General features: G+C 31.7%; 1 protein-coding gene across 6 annotated transcripts in view; it reads right to left on the minus strand.

Annotated features, from left to right (window-relative positions):
• Nucleotides 1-2144: 2144 nt before the first annotated feature.
• CHMP2B (Charged multivesicular body protein 2b) overlaps nucleotides 2145-20299 on the minus strand; it is a 40340-nt gene continuing 22185 nt past the window's right edge. For all 6 annotated transcript variants that reach the window (XM_076502609.1, XM_076502612.1, XM_076502607.1 and 3 more), the window contains 7 exons: nucleotides 18360-18451; nucleotides 11301-11342; nucleotides 8847-8948; nucleotides 7485-7535; nucleotides 6136-6238; nucleotides 4235-4341; nucleotides 2145-3581 (listed from right to left, as the gene is read on the minus strand). In XM_076502609.1, the coding sequence (XP_076358724.1) occupies nucleotides 3474-3581; nucleotides 4235-4341; nucleotides 6136-6238; nucleotides 7485-7535; nucleotides 8847-8948; nucleotides 11301-11342; nucleotides 18360-18451 (605 nt within the window). In that variant the 3' untranslated portion in view covers nucleotides 2145-3473. The remainder of the gene's footprint in view (nucleotides 3582-4234; nucleotides 4342-6135; nucleotides 6239-7484; nucleotides 7536-8846; nucleotides 8949-11300; nucleotides 11343-18359; nucleotides 18452-20299) is intronic.

Genomic DNA, 20299 nt, shown 5'->3' on the forward strand with positions numbered 1-20299 from the left:
CAGCATGATTAAACAAATATTACGTAGAAACTGTTTCAAATCACAATGTAAAACAACAGTAACTGGAATGTAAGGTCACTTATCCAGAATGTTGCTTTCAGAAACTAATTGGTGAAATTTTATAACAAACAATGGATAGACTGCTGCTTACGTCTCAAGAGATAAACATGTTTATTACCCGATCAATGTCACTTAAATTACTAGATATTAAAGTTTGACCAGAAAATTTTAATACTTAGTTAATAAACACAAGAAACTTGAGAAATTTAAAAAAAGTATTACAGCTAAAAACATGGAAGATAGTATTATAACAGATCTAGATAGTGGTTGATATATGTTGCAACTGTATAAAATTTATTAACTTCAGGCCATGGACAGTAATCTCAATGTAACCACATTATTAGTTCATTAACACAAATTGGTGACAATTAAAATCAGTATTTAAAGCATTCAATATTTATTCTGAGGACCAAATGATGGTTCAAGGATTGTCAATGGGACCCCTGTTTTGGGAAGAATGGAATCTGAGGATTGAAAAATTGTATGTTGGAGGTCCCTTTGGGGGTATTAGAAATTGAACTGACAATGTTCTAGGAAAGGAGACACTAAATCAAGTAATCAGTTTTTTTGTGTGCAAATCTGTCAAAAACTAAAAATGTCAAAAGGTTGACTTTTCAACAGAACTGGGTCATTGATGGAGTCTTCTGTGGCACTATGGAGGCTTCTCTTGATAATTATATTTCTGGTTTCAGTTATGCTGTAAAAGAAGAGCTGATTCTAACAGCCATTTCATTTATTTTTTAAGGGAATTTGATAGGCTTGATGGCAGGACTAGAGCATGACTTTCAGTATTGAAAAAGTGTATAATTGTTGACTAAAAGTGTAAATCAATGTGATTCTGAACTTTCACACATGGAGTTACTTGAAATGGGCTTGGTTATGTGAGGAGGACACCGATGATCTGAAGAGGTAAGAAGATATGAGTGTGATTTTTGATGAGGGTTTTGAGTCTCTGGTCTAACAATTGGCTGTGGGGAGCAGGTGTAATTCTGAAATCAGTATAGAGGGGTTTTGAATTTAAGTTTGTGTTATTGCAGCCTTATGTGGATTGCTCATCTAGTTTTGTTACCCTTTACTTAAAGATTTCAGTATGCTAGAAAAGTACAGTAGCTTCCAGAAAGGTCTCCAATTTGAGACATGGAGAAAGATGTAACGTTAGTAACTTTTTCTCCAGAAGAGAATGATTCAATTAGGTTGATTGGAGTTTTGGATGGTTTTCATATAGGCTGTCTCAAGTGATGAAGAAAGGAAATGAAAATGAAATATTTCGGATGGTGACATCTATGGAGACAATCTTATTCTTTTGGAAACTGTTTGTGTTAACTTGTTTTAAGCTTATGGATGTTTGTGTCATATTTAGTGTATATTCTTAATTGGAGTTTTCTTCTTAAACATTTATTGGATGGCCATATGGTATAAAAGTACAGTTTATTTTGGTGCTATAGAGGGGTAGTTTCTTTATGTTCTTAATGCTTATGTTAATTTTATAAAATTTGATCAGGCAGGATACAACCTTTAATAATAAGACTTATCAATTCTCTTTCATTATCTTGCATCTCGGGCAGTAAATATTATTGACTTTGAGTTTCTTATAGTTTTCTTTCTTTACCCATCCTGCTGTTTTAGCAAAGTTCAACTTGTTCTTAAATTAAACTTGTGGTCCCCAAATGATGAAGACAGTAGATAAATGAAAATTTGAAACAAAACAAAAAGACTTACAAATTAAAATCCAACAAAGAGAGAATTTGTTGTTGAGCAAAAAGCTAAACAATAGGCTATATGTGCTGTTCCCACCTAGTTTTTAGCATTATAAGCCTTCAAACTTACCATGGACCTGCTAAGGGTCAAGACAGAGAGTGCAGAATTGAAAAAAAAACAAAAAAATGGCCATGTCATTATTTATGGTTAATGATCTTACAGCCATGATAAAAAAAAATCCTAGCTTTATTATTAGCAAACTTGACATGCTTTGAAATCCTGTGAGTTAAACCAAGGTCCAAGTGTTTCAGAATTCTCTTGCCTCATCAATTGGAAACATGTTTCCTTCATCACACTTCAAGTTTTATTAATAATTGAAACATATATATATTCTGAAAATTTATTTATTTATCATGTTTAATAAATATAAATAATAACAACATGAATTTGTCTCAGTTTTAATTTTCCTCATACAAATAAACTGCAACTTGATGACATTTGAAAACATCAGTTAGTTCTTTGGTTTTATATGCTTTCACCTTTCTATCTCATAAAAGTATTTTTATTGTTAAACCTATTGTTCCTTTAGTGGTTCATTATACCCATTAAAGAATTTGGAAATTAAACATTATATTAGGCTAAGTTTTTTTTCAAATTTAGGGTTTAAAGAAAATAAGGTATCTTCATTCCTGAAATGTTTAACACAATTTTTCTTTTACACATTTAACAGTTTGTTTTCAAGAGTACTAAAAGGTACAATGTGCACCCACTGAATATCGCATTCCTTTTCATAGTTCAAACATTTCAGTGACAAACACTTTGTCATTTCCATTTTTAATATGTTCTTGATGTTATTCTCTGAAAGATAATTCACACTGTAATTTTACCATAGAATTACTCAAATTATATGCATTCTGGTGACCATGGGGATTGAAGTCTATATTTTAGCATTGTATGCTGAACTACCAGGGTGACAAGATAATTCTAATTTGCAATATTTATTAATACTCAGAAAAGAAAAAAAGAGCAGTAGAAAATCATATGGTAAATGTAACACTAATGATGCATTTTTCTACCTGCAATATGAATTATCATGTCAATTTTTATTTTATTTGTATTAAAATACTTTCCATTTAAGCTTAAAGGTGTATTGTTCCTATTTATTAATACTGGCTAGACTTAACTTTCTATACAAGTCATATAAAGTGAAAGACCATTGCAGGTTAAATTTTAGTTCCAAAAATTTACATATATCAAACCAAAAAATATTATGAAACACAGTAAGATATAAAATAAACACAAACACTTGTCAGTGATAATTAATTCACAGAACCTATTGATGGTTAAGTAAATACCAAAGGCACCTATATCATTAGGTTTAAGTAAAGTAACAGGCTGCTACTTTGCATAGGCCTAACAATTAACTTCTTATGCCTAATAGTTCCAAAGCATATTTAACTAATAATGTGTTGAATTACTTTTAAGAGTAACTTGACAAACAAGTTACTACACATGTCACACTAAACATGTGGCACGCAGGGAGAATAATTAATATTACCAGTGTCACAGTGCTAGTAAACATACCATTAGTAAAATCATTCTGGTTTCAATGCACGCTAATTTAAAAACACTGGTAGCATTTTTATCATTTAAATTTAAGACACTGGATTTTTTTTTTATTAAGTCTATAATACAAAAGAAGTAATCATTGTTTTCTATGCTTTAAGTTGGGCAAGTTGTTTTTCAATTTCTTCATCAGTTGGAAGACAAGCCTTGGATGTTTCTCCAAGTTTACCTTCATAGGCAGCAGGAGCATCAGAAACCTAAATGAAGAGAATTCTACTTTTAAATTTTGATCCATATTTTTCAACTTTTCCTTCCAACACTAAATTTTCTTAGGAGAATTATAAATTTTGAAAAGAAGCTTTTTTTAGTAGACTAGAAGAGTTAACTGAAGTATCATCACTAATATATTTTCTTTAACAGTGGAGGACGTATGATCTTAAGCATAATTTGACTCTATTTAGTAACTATTGACACTTATGTGAATTTGTTCAATAGATTGGGAAGACAAGGCTCTTTAGGAAGTGATAAAGGACCCAGGTTAAAACAGCAGCATCCCACCCAGCCCAAAGGGTAAATGCCAAGTTTGGTTGACATCAGTTAAAAAATTGTTGTGAATGATGTACATATAGACAGAAAGTGCCCCCTCCACCCAACCTTGCTAGGTACTGTATTGATAAATTGTCAATTGAAAAATACTTTGGATAATACATTTTTGAGAGTTAGATATATATATTTTTTACTTCAATTTTGATATTTGATATGCAAGTGTGCATTTGACACCTGTGAGACATACAACAGTCATAATAGTGGTAAAGCATAACCAAGCCGACTGTCCCAAAGTTTGCGCTAAAACTCAATAAAGGTTATTTCAGCACAAACTGAACTTAATGAAAATCATCCATTCTTTTACCTTTCCAGTGATTTCAATTCCAATTTCATCAAGAACTTGGGTAACAATTGCATCTTGTTCCTCTTCATCCCCAGATTCATCAAAAACTGCATTTAAAGTATCTTCCACTGAAAATCATATACAAGAGAATGAAACATAAACTGCAAGACCCAGTATTGTTGTAAATCTTTGTGGGACACACACATACTGTCTCAAAAAAGAAATAAAACAAAACCAAGTAAATCTTTTAAACAAACTTTTATCTTAGTTTTGGATAAAAATCAAAATTTACAGTAAAACATTCACACCTTTGGAGTTTGTAATCCAACACAATCTAACCAACCATTTAAATTATCTATTGTACTTAAACAAGTAACATTATTGTGCGTTCTAGTCAGTTGACTGTAAGCACAACTAGAAATAATGAAAATAATAACACTTAATGATTGTACAAATATTAAAGGCCTCCAATAAATTATTTAGTAAATTCGAGAGGATAAAGTTTTTACAGTATGAATAATAATGCACGAGTTCATGTGTTAATTCATCATTCACAAAACACTGCTGGAGTAAAGATGATAAAACAGAGATGTGTTTATAACAGAGGCATTCTGTAATGCACGTTCTGGCTACCAGGTAATTGGTCAATAATATCAAATATCATGTTTCAATTCATAGAAATAATTCCACTAATCTGGTTAAGGAGATCTTGGAACAGTGCCTCTTTCATGGTGCTTACAAGCAAGACAGGTAGCTCTTTTAACACTTATCTTTATAATTATAACACTGTTATCTTTATATTTACCTCATAGAAAAATTTAGTTTCTTGTATTTGCAACTATACACTTTAATATTCTTGACATATAGTTTTCCATTGTTGGTACTCTGAAAACATTCCTTATACCTGAACAACCCTTGGTGGCCATGGTACATCATATTTTTCCAGTCATTTATATTTTCCCTTTCCTTAACACCTTATCTGTACCCCCCTAACTTCTTGTGATGCTGTGAAAATATTTCACAAATAATCTTATATTATTTAAACCACTATTTCCCAACCTTTATAGCAAGAAACAAGTCTGACCTCTGAGCCAGCTGCATATTCCAGGCACATATAATTTGCTAAAACAATTTAATAGGGACTTATTCATAAAAATATGTAAATCAAAGAAACGATTCAAGGGATATACAACAACATGATAAAATATACTGATTCTTCACCCAACTATCCTCTAATTTTTAATCATGGCATTTATTTATTTCATAATGTTTCTTCAAAGGCAATAAGCTATTATCAAGTCTAAGCCTTCAGAACATCGGCCAAATACACCTGCTCTCCAACAAGTCTTGACCGGTCCAATCCTACCATTAAACCTAAGCTCATAGTTGATCCTTTTAACCAAATTAATGAAAATCTTAATAAGATCTAATTCTAAAACATGTACACCTCATGGCATATACCCACAAAGATTAATCCACTGGAAACTGCAACCCAACAAGCACAACTACAAGTTACAGATACAAATTAAATGCTTCAAAGTTGCATATAAAAGACACTAAACTGCTCAAACTAAAATAAATCTAGAACTCTGGATTTCTAAGGAACAAAGTTATGTACAAAGGTAAAGGTTGTTTGTTTTAGCACAAAGCCACACTGTGCTATCTATTATGTCCACTAGAGGGAATCAAACAGAAAGGTAAAGATTAGCCAAGTAAATAAATATACTTCCACCTTTTAATATAACTCTCCTCATTTAATATCAAACATTCGTGAATTTATCAGCTGAACACAATTTACGAACAAGCGTACGTGAAACAGGCAAGAAAACCACATAAAACGCATGCAAAACACTTTGATAAATAATGTATTTACAGTGGAATCAGTAATTCACTCGTACTGGATGAAAATAAATGTAACCTACTCATTTCTTCTGTCATTTCCATTTTCATATTTTGCTTTTCAAAATCCTGTATTGTTTTCATCATTGCCTCGGGTTTCATTTGTTTGTTGACTACACCCATGGCCTTGTAAAAATAGATATAGTTATATTTATATTATAAAAACAAACTCTAGATATATAACAGTCTGTGTGTGTGTGTACTTAAGTCTTTTGTCCTTACAGGTCAATCAGAATAATTAATTTATTATCTAATACTGGAAAAGGTTAGAAGATTGAATACCCACATAGCACTTTTAAATAAATGTCTTTTATCAAACACTATAAGCGAAACTAAACAGATAAATTGTTCTGATTTGTTTTTAATTTTGTCGAAAGCTACACAAGGGCTATCTCAGTTAGTCATTCCCAATTTATCAATTAAAGGCTAGAGGGAAAGCAGCTAGTCGTCCCCACCCACCACCAACTCTTGATTTACAGTTTTACCAATGAATGGTGGGACTGACCACCAATTTATAACACCCCCATGGCAGAAAGGGAGAGGATGTTTGGTGGATGGGGGATGTGAACCTGTGACTCTCAGACTGCAAGTTAAGTGGCCTAACCACCTGGCCATCCCAGACCATTAGATATATATAAATAAATAAATTCAACATGCTTGGTGTCAGTTCAGTATAAATATTTTTTTAAATACAGTATGTTCTTCAAGAAAAAGAGCCACTCTGTGTGTATTCTTATTCTAAAAGGTGACGAAATGTGTAACCCTAACATCGTTCATTTCAGGAGAAAATAAAAGTTCAAAACATATAAGAAATGATAAAACAACTTGAAACATTAATACGTACTTGAATGATGGTGACAAACAATACTTGTATCATACAATTAGCAAAATGAACTTTTGACTCCAAGATTTTAGTTGATTACTGGTGTCCTTACACAGAAAGAATACTACACACTTTATGTATGTACAAATGGCTGGTATGGATACAAAAAGCACTACGTAGAGGAGCAAACGTTTCGACCTTCTTCGGTCATCTTCAGGTTCACAAAAAAAGAAAGAGTTAACTGACTGATAGCTGACCACATGTTTGAAGGTGGTTGTGTAATTGAGTGTAGGAATGTAGAGGGCGTGCTTTGATGTTGAATATATTTATTAATATGGGTATAATATGTTCCTTTCTATTGGTTTATTTTGGGCTTGTGTTGTTGTATAAGTAAGACTACTCTACATAGTGGTTTCTCTACCCATACCACCCATTTTTACATGTGTAATTTTTTATACAAGTGGGTTTTCTCATCATCACAGAATACTACACACCTTTTGAGAAAAACAACATCAACTCAACATTACATAATTTGCACTTTCGTTATACCTTTGTTGTCTGTCCCATTGCACTGGCTAACTTCAAGTTGGAGTGCATTCCCTGAAAAACATCTAATATGTTAATACACATATATATATATATATATATATATATATATATATAAACACACATTTATATATTAACTGATATTGATAATAACACAATAGAGGTCTAAATGTATAAAAAATCTCACTAATTGTTATATAGTTTGAAATCAGAGTGAGAAATAAGTAACTAAATAATCAGTAAATATGTTACATAAACTAACAAGAGAAAGTCCATTCTGTGATATATAAATATTTTTTTTTTTGCAACATTCAATTTTTTTAACTGTTGTCTTGCCAAACGGCTTTGTAGTTATAGATTTATTGTATGCTGTGAAATTACACTAAAAATTCACAAGAATAGCTCCATAAACCAATCCTCTTTCTTCCAAGACAGAATATCCTTCTCAAGACACCGTTAACCCTTAAATGGTGGCCTCATAAATGGATGATGCTACCTTCAACATTCCTGCTCTTTAAGAGTTAAAGATGGTATCAAAGTTCCAGAAAAACATAATATAAATGAAATAAACCTGGCTATACTGGTTTGGCTTATTTTGAATTTTGTGGAAAGCTATACAAGAGCTATTTGCACTAGCTGTTCCTAATTTAGCAGTGTAAGAATAAAGGGAAGACAGCTAATCATCACCACCCATCACCACCAATTCTTGGGCTACTCCTTTAGCAACAAATAGTGGGATTGACCATCACATTAAAATTCCCTCCACGGCTGAAGGGTTGAGCATGTTTGGTGTGACAGGGATTATAACTTGCAACCCTTGGATTATGATTCAAGTGCCTTAACCACCTAGCCATGCCAGGCCCAGCTTGAATGTAATAAGTTAAAAACCATGACAATAAAATTACTTCCATTTAAGATGAATTAGCATACATTATTTTATATTAATGGAGTAAGTCATATGTGTTAGACAGGTACAAGTAGAATTTATCATCCGTGAATACTTTTAGCATCAATAAAAACTCACAACCTTATATTCAGTACATAAATTAAATGTGCTAACCACAATTGCAATTATTTTTCTAGCAATAAATCATGTCATCTTTTCATCCTGTTATCATCAGTTGATGTAACAAGCAAAATGAACCAATCAATACTTTGAAGTATTAAACTTAAGGATTCCATAAAGGTTTTGTTTTTTTAATAAATTATCGCACTAGAGTTTATTCATTTAGTTTTTTGACTAGTTTAAAAACAAAACACAGCGTTTAATTTAAGAATTTGTTCTCTTGTATTTCCTGTAATTAACAGCATTGACTTTCCTTTCTACTGAATATATTCTGCTCATTATTACTCGATAGTACTAACCTTGGACTGAGCACCAATGGATTGTACCTTTGAACCTGCTGTATATGTTCTTGTCTTCTGTTTCCTTAATTGGACCAGTTGTTTTGCTAGTACAGTACATACCTGTAAAAGTTAAGGTGACCATACCAACAAAACCTGTTTTTCTTACAACAATATTTTTCCCATACTAAGATCTTCAACAAGCTATTAAACTAGTCTCAACTCTAGAAACATTTTTGGCCATTCTCCTAAAATAAAATAGAAAAAGAAACTACTGCAACTTTTGTCAATAGTTTAAAAAAATAGTTTATTTTATCTTAAAAAACCAGAATTGTGAGGCTCACAAAAGTATCAAAATTTAGTGTTTTGAAAACTTTCCAGTTCTCAAGATCAGTAGTAAACTACAGTGTAGTTCCATAAGTTAAATCATATAATATTAAACATAAAAATAATATCACAAAAAGTAACTCTTAGAGAGAGGTTTGAAATTTTTGTAGTTCTTAAGTTAACTGTCATTGATTCTAAAATGTAAAAAAATATAAACCTAAATATAATAACCATCAATACTGGGGACAATAAAAACAAGCTTAAATATTCCTCCAAAAAGTAAAATGTTTTATGAACTTCCATTTTCCAAGCTTGAAACACATAACTTATTTGCACACTTTACAAGTTTCTGTGAGATTATTCTAACTGTTGCTTCCTTAAGTGTTTACAAAGAATTGAAAAAAAATATGAAACAGTCCTGAATAACAAGTTGAACATATGAGTTTTAATTTGATTTTGTGAAATGAACAGAAAGCCACTGCTTTTATTGTAATCTCTCATTGCTTTAATTTCAAAAATTGGGCTATTAATTTATGTTACAAGAAGTTTTTATAATTTTCTAAAGACAGTCATCTAGTTTCTGTGTTTCAGCTACAGACTGCGAGATATAAACACTTCAGGATCAGAAGTCAAGTGCATGGTTGGTACAAATCCTACCACGAAAAATTTATAAAATGAGTACCAATTAACATGGATCAACCTTAATACAAAAATAGTTACATTTGCCACTTAGTATCCAGTTAATATTAGGTATTTATGCCAATGGTTGTGATGCAACAGAAATCTTAAATATCGAACACTTGAATTTACTCTTTTCTCCCCTATAACATCAATTTAAAATTTTATTTTGGCAAAATTTCCATGTCAGAAATGTTAATGTATGGACAAAAGTTATAGATTGTGCATTGAAACTTAGGCAGAATATACAGGATAAGTCTGAGAACTTTAACGGACAAATAACTGTTTGTTGAAACAAAAGGTGAAGACATTTCAGCTTCTTTATTATAGAAGCTGAAAACTTGACTTCTTTTCTTTCAATGGGGAGTTGCAATGTATTAAAGTTCTCAAACCTATTAACAACTAAAATCTGATTATATGTTAGTAAAACATAGTTAAATTATTAGTTGATGGATAATATAAGTAGACTTTATGCATTCAGCATATAGTCACCGAGGGTGGCCAATTCATGTCACCCAACTATCAGAACAAAATGATTTGTGCTGGAGAAAACTTTCAACAGACAATAATTTTTATTGATGAAACTTTGTAGAATGAACAGTAACTGCCTGTTGTGGAGACGCAAGTTCAGAGGATTACGTTTCTGAAGATGAAAGCACAAGTTTAGAGGATGACGTTTCTGAAGATGAAAGCACAAGTTCAGAGGTTTCTGAAGATGAAAGGTGGAAGACTCTCTAAACGTCATTCTCTAAACTTGTCTCTCCACAACAGGCAGTTGCCATCCATTCTACAAAGTTTCATCATGAATACTCTGCCTAAACAATCTATCAAATAATTTTTATTATTCTGAAATTACAGTGACATCTGTATCATAAAACCAAAAATACAATGATGTATTTAAAATATTTCCTGTAAGAAAAGAAACATACAAAATCAATAAAAAATATGCTTTCTATTTGGTAAATTATAAATGTACATGTGCATGTGTGTTTGTATATAACACCAAAAGCTGTACTGTGCATTTTTACAATTTTCATGAAGATTTCTTGTTTCTATACCTTTTAGTCCTTAGATAATGTTTTAAAAACATTATACATCATGACATAACACAAAATTAAAATATAAATAATATTTTTTGAAAAAAATCTTGCATCCCTAGTAAATTAAGATACCTTCAATGTGTAATAATAACCACATTATCTCAGAAAGTAAAATAACCCCATAATCTTGGACATTATCTTAGAAAGTAAAATAACCACATTACCTTGGAAAGTAAAATAACCAAATTATCTTAGAAAGTAAAATAACCAAATTATCTTAGAAAGTAAAATAACTGCATTATCTTAGAAAGTAAAATAACCACATTATCTTAGAAAGTAAAATTACACATTATCTTAGAAAGTAAAATAACCACATTATCTTAGAAAGTAAAATAACCACATTATCTTAGAAAGTAAAATAACACATTACCTGTTTATTTCCTTGTTTAGCTGCTTTTTTTATTTCCATTTCCTGTAATCAGTAAAACATGAAAGGCATGCATATTAAAAATATGACTACAATTAGTAAAACATGAAAGACGTGCATATGAAAAATATGAATTTTTATTATTACAAAAAGGAAAACTTATTTTTACGAAATTTTGTTTTACAAATGTTTGCTCATCATAAAACACTTCCATTTCTTTTGAATTTTGCCCAAGGCTACATGAGTGCTATCTTCAAAACTCATTCCTAATTTAACAGTGTAAGACTAGAGGGAAGGCAGCTAGTCATCGCCACCCACCGCCAACTCTCGGGCTACTCGTTTACCAACAAATAGTGGTATTGACCTTCACATGACCCTAAGGCTGAAAGGGCAAGCAAATTTTGTCATAATAAAGAGTTCAAAATTAAGATATTATATTGTATTCATTACCTTGTTGTTACTTAAGTTTACTTCCTATTAACTGATAACTGACAGTTCCCTTTGACTTCACAATTTCTTTTCATTGTTTTGTCCAATATTAATCTGGTATTTGATAATCCTCCATCTTTTACTTCTCTGTATGATGATTCTCCACAGTTTTCTTAATATCAGCTGACAATTCACAGTAACCAACATTTAATTTTTATAACAATTTTTACAGTTTTCTCAATATCAGCTGACAATTCACAGTAACCAACATTTAATTTTTATAATAATTTCCAGTTTTCTAAATATCAGTTTACAATTCACAGTAACCAACGTTTAATTTTTATAATAATTTCCAGTTTTCTTAATATCAGCTGACAATTCACAGTAACCAACGTTTAATGTTTATAATAATTTCCAGTTTTCTAAATATCAGTTGACAATTCACAGTAACCAACGTTTAATGTTTATAACAATTTCCCCAGTTTTCTTAATATCAGCTGACAATTCACAGAAACCAATGTTTAATTTCATAACAATTCCCACAGTTTTCTTAATATCAGCTAACAATTCACAGAAACCAATGTTTAATTTCATAACAATTCCCACAGTTTTCTTAATATCAGCTTACAATTCACAGTAACCAACATTTAATTTTTATAATAATTTCCCCAGTTTTCTTAATAGCAGCTGACAATTCACAGTAACCAACGTTTAATTTTTATAATAATTTCCACAATTTTCTAAATATCAGTTGACAATTCACAGTAACCAACGTTTAATGTTTATAACAATTTCCCCAGTTTTCTTAATATCAGCTGACAATTCACAAAAACCAATGTTTAATTTTATAACAATTTCCACAGTTTTCTTAATATCAGCTGACAATTCACAGTAACCAACATTTAATTTTTATAACAATTTCCACAGTTTTCTTAATATCAGCTGACAATTCACAGTAACTAATGTTTAATTTTTATAATTATTTCCCCAGTTTTCTTAATATCAGCTGACAATTCACAGTAACCAACATTTAATTTTTATAACAATTTCCACAGTTTTCTTAATATCAGCAGACAATTCACAGTAACTAATGTTTAATTTTTATAATTATTTCCCCAGTTTTCTTAATATCAGCTGACAATTCACAGTAACTAATGTTTAATTTTTATAATTATTTCCCCAGTTTTCTTAATATCAGCTGACAATTCACAGTAACCAACATTTAATTTTTATAACAATTTCCACAGTTTTCTTAATATCAGCTGACAATTCACAGTAACTAATGTTTAATTTTTATAATTATTTCCCCAGTTTTCTTAATATCAGCTGATAATTCACAGTAACTAATGTTTAATTTTTATAATTATTTCCCCAGTTTTCTTAATATCAGCTGACAATTCACAGTAACTAATGTTTAATTTTTATAATTATTTCCCCAGTTTTCTTAATATCAGCTGACAATTCACAGTAACTAATGTTTAATTTTTATAATTATTTCCCCAGTTTTCTTAATATCAGCTGACAATTCACAGAAACTAATGTTTAATTTTTATAATTATTTCCCCAGTTTTCTTAATATCAGCTGACAATTCACAGTAACAAATGTTTAATTTTTATAACAATTTCCACAGTTTTCTTAATATCAGCTGACAATTCACAGTAACTAATGTTTAATTTTTATAATTATTTCCACAGTTTTCTTTTTATCAGCTACTACTTCATAATTCTCTGTGTTTCAGTTACTTTTATAACATAACATTTAGGGAAAACATGGGACCTACTGGTCAATCTTGGCTGTTCCATACACTAAAGTATATTAATTAAAAAAAAAACATTTTAAAGTCAGTCCTTATAATTCATATACTTGGCAAGCTCTCTCTTAAACGTACTTAAATTTGGTGCATTTACAATATCTGACAGCAACCCATTCCAAGGGCCAACCATCCTGTCAGAAAAATGAAACTTAGGTAAAGACAACTCCTACCCTACCAAACTTTATACTTGTGTCCCCTAGTTCTACTGTTAAGTATAAAAAAGGATGATGCACCCACACTAAAAATTCCATTTAAACACCACAATCAGATCCATCCTTCTAACTCTGATAGGTGTAATCCCCTCCACCCCAGGCATCATTCTAATTGCCCTCGTCTGTACCCTTTCCAACAATTCTATGTCTTTATTAAGATTGAACACGATACTTCAAAACAGTGACCTGTACAATGAAATTATAAAAATCTATTAAATAACTAGATAGAACCTAAAATCCTATTTGCCCTACTACTAACAACAGCACATTGCATGGATGGCTTAAGAGACTGTACCATTATACTGATGTTATCAATATTCTTTTCTTTCATGACCCTCTTAAGATTCTCATCAAAACTATATTCACAATTTAAATTATGATAACCCACATGCATTATCTTGTATTTATTATAACGTATTTGCCAGTTATTTGTCCAACATATTTAATGATATAAATCCTTTTGTAAATCAGCAGCATCCAAGACCTAAGTATCATCAACAAATAACTTACTCATCATTCTATGATTATGTCATCAACATAAATCAAAAAGAGCAAAAGTCATAAGATTGATCCTTGAGGTACCCCACTTGTAGCATTAATCCAGTTTGACTGAACTCCATTTGTAGCATCCCTCTGCTTTCTTCCATTAAGTCATTCATCTTTCCAATTTGCTAACTTTTACCCCATATATACAGATATTTTTTTACAGCCTGTTATGTGGCACCTTGTCAAATGCTTGTTAAAAATCCAGATATTAAATCTACTCCACAACCCTCATCTACATGAGCAGTAACATTTTCAAAAAATGTATTGCAAGCCAAGATTTTCCCTTAGCAAAACCACAATGACTAACTAGCCTTTAAAATTTCAACCTTCATAAACAGCTTTGCAAAGCATCTTTTATCAGACTTTCCAAAACTTTTCCCACAACTTATGTAAAATCACTGGATCTACAATCACTGGGACAATTTTTATCACCTCCGTTGAAAAGAGGAGTTGCATTACCTAACTTCACATCTTCTGGTACCTATCCACTATTCAAGAACTGACATAAAAAAAATAGTAGTAAGTAATTTGTATATACAATCCTTAACCTCCTTTAAAATCCTTGGAGGAAAATATTACACGGCTCAGGAGCCATATCATTCTTTAAACTTCCCAATTCATTTCAACCATCTCAAAATTATTGCAGTCATCTTGTTCTTACTTGTTTCTATCAACTGTTCAATATGTTGAATATTGCTTAAATTTTCATTAGTAGAAAGAAGAAAAAAAAGCAAAATTTAATAATCCAGCCAGCTATCTCATAATCACAAGATTCAAGCCTTTATTTATCATCTCTCAAGATCCCTACCCCAATACTAACATTTTGTTTTCCCTTAATATATTTAAAGAAATCCTTACTATTAATATTTACATTATCAACCAATCTTTTCTCTTACATCATTTTTGGTGTCCTAATTTTCTGTTTCACCAATTTTCTTAATATTTTATCACCTTCTAACTCTTCTGTTATACCAGTAAATTTAAATGTCTTAAAGTTATGATGACTTTTAAAATTTTATCTCTTATACTCTTTCTGAGACAACCCAGTTTTTTTTTACTTTTAAAAAATGTCCACATCTGATCAATATCTCCAAATAACTCACCTGGCCAATTCACAACAGCTAATTCTTGTTGCATCCTTTCAAATTTTGTTCTTGTTGTTTTTTTAATTTGTAACCAAAATACCATTATTCCTTATTTCTATATACAGCAAAACATTGAACCTAATACAGCAATAATCACTTACACCCAGATGTTCCCCAGTTTCTACCCTCTCAATCATTTCTATATTATAAGTTAACAACAAATTTAATGTGCCATTGTTTCTAGTGGGATCCTTAACCAATTGGTGAAGAAAGTCATCCTGAAGAGTTTCCAAAAACCCTTTTCCCTCATGGTTTGACTCTTGCATTTTCCAATCAGTATGTCTGAAATTACAATCACCCATAATTAAGACTTCATTAACAGTTGAAATATTAACCTCATTATAAAATTTCTCTCTAATCCTATCAGTATCTTCTGGTAGTCCGTAATAAATTCCCACTGAAAGACTTTTCCCTTAATCCTTAAAAGGCAGCCATCATCAACTGATGCTGCTACCTACAACATTCCTCCTGTTTTAGGGTTAAAAGAAACCCAAATGGATTTAATCCCTTTGCTATTATCTTTGATATCTTCAACTATAAAAGGATGTAACTCATATTTAATAAACAAAGCCACTTCTCCCCTACTCTTCTGTCTCCATATAGGCTTCACATATATTATAATTTTAAAACCTAGCAAGCCCTGAAAATGCTTGATAGGCAACCAGGGACACTCCTAAATCTCTGTTCTTTTTCACCTCTTCTTAACACGAGTTTAATAAATTTACTAATGATAATGAAAACTTTTAAACAGTGTAATTCGCTTTAAATGGAGTCATGGAAATACCTAACTCATGGAATGATGATAAGCAAATATAACAAGAATATATATTGGGCATAACTGATGGAGAACCTCAAGACATCAAGTAAAAACAGAGCCAAAAGCAGGACATCAGGAACCAGAAACAAGAACATGAGATGTGAAAATCTGATGAAAACTGTAACTGAAGTAACTTCTGCATGGCTTGAAGGACCAAAGCTGGGATGGAGTTCCTAAATAATGACTAACATGGAAATAAGCAGTATACTAAAATTGAGTGCCCTAAAGTAATTACTTTTATTTCATATACTACTAGCAACACAATAGTAACAGTTAAGCCTAAATTTCAGAACTACTTCTATATACTCATTTCCTGTGCCAAACTTTTTTTCCATATCTACTTTTTTTTTGCATTTAGTTCATCTTTGTCCTCACCACTGGCTAGTCCTAGTTTAAATCATCCCTTTCAGCTGAGTTAATACCCTTAACAAACAAGACAGCCCTTATATTATTTAAATATAAAATATTCATTTAAAAAAAATCCCTTCTTCCACGGAACTGATCATAAGTCCAACCAGCCAATTTGTTCATCATTACATACTAACCTAAGCCCAGAATTTAGGCCTAGTAATCTATTTATAACTTAATCTTCATAGTTAATTCTGGGTTGTATCCCTGACAAAATTAGGTTATGGTCCTTTTCTTTAAATGCCTTTATCAACTCCTTGTAATTATTAATTAGCTCTTGTGATCTACCCTTCCTTACATAATTAGCCCCTACACGTGCCACAAAATATGTATCTCCAATAACCCCCTTTATTATATCCCTACTCTGTCAGTTATATCTTCCACCTGTGCCCCTTGGTAGTATAATATGGTTCTTTTCTCCCTATCTAACCAAAAGACTATTCTATTCACATACCCCGTCAAGGAATAACCTATAACAATGACCTCCTTATCATCCACATCTTTCTATGACTCCTTTGTTTTCCTTCTTTCCAATAATTCTTCATCTGCAAAAGTCAAGGGCTGAAATTTGTTGCTCAACAGAATAGATTCATTATAAATAAATTCACTACTTTTAGCCCTAATAGTGCTGTCTATAACTTCTTGAAAGTCATTGTTATGACAATTTCTACCAGTTTTCTTCCTATCAGCTGATATTTGACAGTTCCATGTATTTTGGTTAATTTTATAATAGTTTTCTTTCTATCACCAGGCACTTCACAGTTATGTAGGTTTTAGTTACTTTTTATCATTATCCACAGTTATCTTTCATTCAGCTGGAACTTGACAATTCCCCATGTTTTAGTTAGTATTATAATAGTTTCCCCTAATTTTCTTTCTATCAGTTACTACTTCATAGTTTTCCATGTTTTAGTTATTTTTATAATAACTGACCCAAATTTCACTGTTATAAGCTAGCATTTGAAAGTTCTCTGTTCTTTGTTATGAGTACAATAATAGTTTTACCCTTGTATTTCTAACAGCTTCCCTCACTTTCCTTGCTATAAACTAGTTCTTAACATTACTAGTGAGTATTTTTTGAGCAAGGCATAAGTTTAAGAAATGGGATACAACCTTTTAAAAGTTTCTTTCTTTTGGATGTTACAAAAAACATTATCCTGCAAAATTCCAACATTTATCCAAGTACTTTCTCTAATATTGCCTCACTGTCTACATAGAATGTAAAATGAATTATAATGATTTTAAATTTCTAGGTTTAGGAATCGGTCTTACAAAGTGAAATTGTTAATCTGATGGTTCTACCAAATCCCAAGCACTGACAGGAACTGAAAATATTGCCTTCACCATATCAACAGAGTAAAACTTTAGGTACTCAATGTTCCCAAATTTGGTAAATACAGAATTATATCTAAATATATTAAACTTTATTTTATTGCTCAGTTAAGTTAAGCAATTTTTTTTTTTTTCATTATTGTCCACCTTCCCAATTAGTTTCAACTAAACATTTCTGATTAAGTTCAAAGTAGCAATGATACAATTTGTTAGTATAGATTACCCTATTACATTAAATAAACACATCTGTTTCAAATATTAAACATTTATTTAGACATTTTCAGTAGGTGTGTGTATGTATGTACAAATTTAACGATTTAAAAGGAAAAATATTGATACAAATCATAATTTCTACTCACAAGTTGTTTTTCTTGTCTTTCCAAATCTCTTCTATCTTTCTCAATACCCCTCTGTATTCTTCTCAGGTCCCTGTCTTGCTGGCGCATCTGCTCTTTATTTTGGGAAAACAAAAAGATAAAACTCAAAATAAAATCACTGAAATCTTATTAAACCAATAGAGTATTATGGATTCTCATCATCAAGTTACCTGTACATCATTAATCTATATAAATGTAATAAATAATTTTGTATCAGTGATTAAACAAAAATTCCTCAAGTCCACAAAGGCAAGTGCAGTAATTAAAATTAAGAATTTTAAATTTGTTATTAAATACTTAAAGTTGTAACTTTCCAAAACTTAAAATGTACTTCCTATAGGTACTTCCCTCCTCTTACAAGATTAGTTTTCCCATTTTGTGCTGCCCTCTGAATGCAAACTTTTTATAATGCATGCCACAAAGCCTTCTGCCCCCTCACACTGGAATAAAAAATTCCAACTTCTCTCATGCAAATCTTCACCAATAGGAGAGTAGTAGTATCACATGAAACATGTGTCTCCCTCCACTACTTAACTACCACTTTGATGTCTGGCAGAAGATGTAAGAACCAGAAGATTGTGAGAAGAGTAAGTGGAGTGAAGATACCAATTGGAAATATTTGTACAATGGTGAGTAAAATTATAACTTCCAATAACTTACTCCCTCTTCTTATACGATTAACTAGAATCCCATGCTGAAAAGAAAGAGAGACCTGTATGGAGAAGAACAGATGTATCCCCCCCCCCAAAGCATCTGAAGGATACCTCTGTATACAAGAGAAACAGATCAGATAATCTGAGGAGGATACTGCACCATCTTTGAACCAGGTACCTCCTTGCCATGAATAGCTATGGACAAACACCGAGGAAAAGGAAAGGAGCACATCTGAGTGGGAGAGGATAAATAGGAAAGTGATCCCAATCAGATAAATTCATAACTCAATTCAACAGAAGAATAAAGGATGTGTTTTATGGTTTAGAATGGCTATAACATGGTGGACTGTACTTAGTAAGTCAACTACATCTAACACTTCATCTTGCCATCTACATCAAGCCCTAAAATTGTGGATATGAGGAAATGATCAATCCAAGGCATTACACAAGAATAGCATTGAGCCAGGATTTGACATCTGAGAGGTGTTCATCACATGCAATCAACAACACCCACAACCATGAGCTGAAACATCCAAAAGTCAATATCATTACCATCATGAGAAAAAAAATGAATACCCAGGGAAGAGATGAAAACAACCCACATATACCCTCAGTGACTTACAAGATAGAGAGGAATTGTTTGAGAAAGATGGACAGCCCCAAATCTGTGTGAAGACTTACGTAGACTGGTTCACTTGATACCCAAAACCAGCCTTCATGGTATCGACATCCATATGAAGGTAAGAATAAAGGCACCCAATCAAAGGGGTGACCTGCACTGAGACATCTTACCCTGTTGTATATGTCATTAAATTCAGAAGATGGTACATCTTCTACACTGACAGAACACCCTACACTGAACTGAATGGTTTTTGCCATCTGTGTGGAACCCATCCAGCAGGATACTTCCATGGTCAACTACCCCTGCAGCTTGGAACTGTAAGTGGTAAGGACTCCCATACTCCATTGAAAGAAACAAGGGTAAAATAGCACTGGAAAATCCTGAATGACTGCTACACCTGAAACAGTAAAATGGGTGATCATGAAACCTATTCTAAAATACAAACCATACCAATTTATTCAATCAAGGTATGGCTGCACACTCCTGCTATGACCTTCCAACAATCTTGTGAAACACTGCAGCTCAAATCTGAACATGCACAGCCATAGAAAGAACATGCAAATCAGCATGGAATACAGTACAGGTTTTCTAAAGAGTACCTAGTCAGGGACCATTCACCACAAAAAGGGATCTAATAGTAGAAATTC

The sequence above is a fragment of the Tachypleus tridentatus genome, chromosome 5, assembly GCF_004210375.1.
Source record: "Tachypleus tridentatus isolate NWPU-2018 chromosome 5, ASM421037v1, whole genome shotgun sequence".
In the NCBI taxonomy this organism is placed as follows: domain Eukaryota; kingdom Metazoa; phylum Arthropoda; class Merostomata; order Xiphosura; family Limulidae; genus Tachypleus; species Tachypleus tridentatus.